Source organism: Benincasa hispida, chromosome 3 (assembly GCF_009727055.1).
Source record: "Benincasa hispida cultivar B227 chromosome 3, ASM972705v1, whole genome shotgun sequence".
Classification (NCBI taxonomy): domain Eukaryota; kingdom Viridiplantae; phylum Streptophyta; class Magnoliopsida; order Cucurbitales; family Cucurbitaceae; genus Benincasa; species Benincasa hispida.
The window spans coordinates 1,131,888-1,136,127 of NC_052351.1; the positions used below are offsets into that span (position 1 = coordinate 1,131,888).

Here is a 4,240-nt window from a genome sequence, read left to right on the forward strand (position 1 = left end):
ATAAATTATTTGACTAAACATTATTTCTTAGTTTTGTAATATGAATGCACATCTTCCAGACCTTAATAATAATAATAATAATAATATTTATATTATTATTATTATTATTATTATTATTTATTATTTAATTAATTAATTATGAGTCCACCACACTATTATTTACTTTTAGCAGCTGTAATAATAATAATAATAGTTTCATTAATTTAAAGTAGATGGAAAAAATACAAACCCAAGTTCGTCAAAGGTCTTTATAGAATGATCACTATTGCCAGTCTAATTTAAACCTAAACACAATTTTCATTTCTTAATTAATTATTTTATATATATATATATAAAACGTCCAGAAGCGGGCTGGACCAAAAGAGACTGAACGAAACCCATAGCTTCTTCTTCTTGTTTTTCTGGTGTTGGTTGCATTAAACGTCGTCGTCTCCGAGATTGATTCAATGTCAGACGAAATGTTTAAAGATCTATTTTATGGTGGGATGGATGAGTACGAGTCTTTAGTTAGAGCTTTTGGGGTAACATCGGATTATTCGAATAATAATCATGAAATTTCGGGGACTCCCATGAATTCTTCTGGTTCCTTGTCGTCTTCTGATGCTGGAGCTGATCAGGAGGACGATTCTGTGAAAGAGAAGGATAAACAGATCAACAAAGATCATATGGAAGATGGAGGAGAGAGTTCTAAGGCAGCTGGGTATTTTTTTTTTTTTAAGGGTTATTATTATTATTATTATTTTAAAATTAATTATTGATTTTGGTGAACAGATCAGGTAAATCATCAAAGAAGAAAGGAGAGAAGAAAGAGAGAGAAGCGAGAGTTGCTTTCATGACGAAGAGCGAGGTTGATCATCTTGAAGATGGATACAGATGGAGAAAGTATGGACAAAAGGCTGTCAAGAACAGTGCTTATCCTAGGTTTCATTCTGTCTCTCAAACCTTTTCTTTTTGTTTTTTTTTTTTTTTTTTGGTGTTCTTTTACTTGAAATCTACCTAAGAATTAGAAGAAAAATCCAAAAATAAAAATGTTATTCAGTTTAAAGAAAATAGGAAGAGATTGTGGGTTGTTTCTTTAACATAAATTAGTGATGAGATAGGTGTTTTAGCTCTTTGTCTTTTTACCTTGGTGTTTGTGAACTCATTGTGTAGCTTGTTATGTAGTTGGTTTCTTGAATTCTTATGTTTGTGAAGCTGTTGGAGTTCTTGCTTCTATAGATGGTTGGAATGTAATTAAGAACACGGCCTTCATTCTTTGGTTTCCTGGTTTTATTGAAGTCTTTATTAAAAGAAAAAAAAGAAGATGAAAAATTTTCTGCATATAACATCTAAATTTACAATTTTAACAATTTTGATAATATCATACAGATTCACCTTTGAACCTTGGGTTTATATCCAAATCCACAAGTAATAAGAATAATATGAATAAAACATTTCAAAAGAAATCCATTTGCTTAAGCTTTTTAATTAGTTTTAATAGATTCACAAAGAAGTTAAAAAATTTAGCATATTTGACCAAATGTGAAATGGAGAAGAAAGAAGGTTTCCCCCCTTTTTTGACAATATATGTTGGAAAGAATCCAACCATTGATATAGTACATATTTTATGTGTAGAAAAACTTGGGTGCTTCTATGTGCATCTGTTCAATGAAATGTTGTTACGTGATATTTTTATTTTGTAAAAAAATTAAATTCTTTTCTATTCTTTTGTGTAGTAGAGAAATGGAGAATATAAATGATAAGTGTAGTTTAGATTATATTTAATTATTGTTCTTTTATGTCAGTTGAGTTATATTATTTCGTCGGATTTTAGAGTTAAATGGGTCGAATTGATAATTTTGTGTGGGATTATTAATTCTGCAGGAGCTATTACAGATGTACGACTCAGAAATGTGGAGTGAAAAAACGAGTAGAGAGATCCTTCGAAGATCCATCTATTGTAATTACGACTTACGAAGGTCAACACAACCACCCAATCCCGGCGACACTAAGGGGAAACCTGTCGGCGGCGAGCGGTGCCTTTCAGCCGTCCATGCTGGCACCAATGCCGGTGGTTGGCGGCGTCGGATTTCTCCCTGCAGAACTATTGAGCAATGCTTCCAGCAACAACAACCAGGCCGTCGGTGGCAGCGCATCCATTTATTCACATAGCAATTTCGACTATACTTATAATGGGCGGCAGTCGGAATTTGGGCTTCTGCAGGATATTTTTCCGGCTCCATCGTCGTTCTTCAACAGACAGCCGTGAGTTAATAATAAAGCCCTTTATGATCTATTAATTTACATAAAAATCCCCACCGGAGATTTTGATCACAATCTCTTGTATACTGTAAATATGGTTTTATTATACGGTTAATGGGTGGGATAAATTACATTACATTATATTGCATAGATATTTTGGACATTTTATCAACGAGCAATGATTAGGTGCACTTCCCACGTCTTTAAAGGAACACTCAAAATTTTCTCTTTATATATAACAATACCGCCATTTAGATTTCATATCGTGATTAGTGACGGAATTAAAAAATTTGACATTGCATTAGAAGTGAGGTTTCTGATATTGAGTATTACTCGATCAATTCTCTCTAATATATAGAAAAAAAATATTAGAAAAATGAAAAAAAGAAGAGCAAATAACGAATCCAAACCAGTCAAAACATTTGGGTTTTTGTTGATTTGAATTAGTTCCACCTATTATTTAATTTATTTTTTTCTAAAAGAAAGTAAAAGATTGGATATAAAAATATTATTTAATTACATTTATATATTAAATTAAAATGAGTAACTCTCAGTAAAATTTATTTTTAAGATGAATCATAAAATTAAATAAAATAAAAATTTTAAAATTAATAAATAAGTTAGAATTGATTTGAATTGTTTTAATTAAATTCATAATAATTCAAACTAAAAGAATCAACAACCGTAGAGTTAGGTTGATTGAAATTTTCTATTATCTCATTATTGACGAATACAAAAAGTTGAACATAGTCTAGAGTACACCTAAATATCTATCCCAAGGCCGTGGTGGGAGTAATATTACCCTTTTAATAGTGGGGTGTAGTCTTGTTTGTGTGGGTAAGCTAGGTGCATCGCCCAATTTATGTTCAAATAAAAAGTTTTTAAAAATGGTATTTTGGTGTCATCATATAATTGGGCCACAAAGTTAGACTAGTTGTAGTTCAACAAGCAAATAAGTATTACTAATTTGAAAATAAATAAATAAATAAATAAATAAATAGAGGCAGAAAGTTATGAGAAAAATGTTAATTAATTAATTGGAATTGATTGGGTAGGGGGTGACAAAAATTCTCGTGGGTTGGGTCTTTGGCCCACCCATGGCCCATGTGAATTGGAGTTGCGGTTGGTGATTGGCGGAATGAATAATAATACTCTTTTTAAACGGTTGAATTCAATTCTCATCTTTGACTCCTTTTTTCTTTTTTGGATTTTTATTTAATTTTTTCGATTCTCCATCGTGTTTTCTCTTTCTCTTTCTTTTTTCTTTTTTTCTCTTAGTCCACGATTTAATTGTGTTCTTGTAATTTGTAAAAAATTTAAACTATGTTGGTTTTTTTTTTCCCTTTTAATTAAATGATAATAAGGAATTGTTTTGCTATTTAAGTAGCGTTTACTCAAGTGAAAACGTAATAGATCAATGAGAATAAAAAAAAAAGTAGACTTTATTTGATTACTTTTGGTGTTGTTTAGTTGTGTTCTGTAATTATACTGACATATGAACCCACATCCAAATCTATAATGAAATAATGCAATTTCATTGATGAGTTGAAAGTGCTCATCAATCCGATTACGCCTAGAATTACGCTATACGATAACTGTTATGACTACCATTATTGTTATTGTTGCAGCTAAATTATTAATTTTGAAATTTTTATTGTTACCGTCATCGCTTGATCCTTAGAGGTAGAGATAATGGTAAAGGTAAATTTGACAATTCATAATTTTAAGTAAATGCGATCAAAAGCAAATTTCGTTTGCGATTCAAGCTCATTACAATTGATCAATCAATGGAATTTCATTAGAATTATACCAATTTTTATTACGATTTAATAAATATGACTTCAGTGTAATAAATAATGAACATTGACTTACTTTTTCCTAAAAATATTTAAATCCTGAATATAAACACTTTATTGAAAATAACTCAATCTACAATGTTACTTATCTTTAAGTTTTTAGAGAAAATAATAAAATATGTACTTAAGTTAGACAGGGTAAC

At 30.3% G+C, this 4,240-nt stretch overlaps 1 protein-coding gene across 1 annotated transcript; it reads left to right on the forward strand.

Moving 5' to 3' along the window:
• The first annotated feature begins 364 nt into the window (after positions 1-364).
• On the forward strand, positions 365-2,393 carry LOC120074224 (WRKY transcription factor 71). The gene is made up of 3 exons (XM_039027278.1): positions 365-700; positions 772-921; positions 1,864-2,393. Exons 1-3 carry the CDS (start codon positions 447-449, stop codon positions 2,246-2,248), a joined length of 789 nt encoding a protein of 262 aa, XP_038883206.1. The 5' UTR covers positions 365-446; the 3' UTR covers positions 2,249-2,393.
• Positions 2,394-4,240: the final 1,847 nt, after the last annotated feature.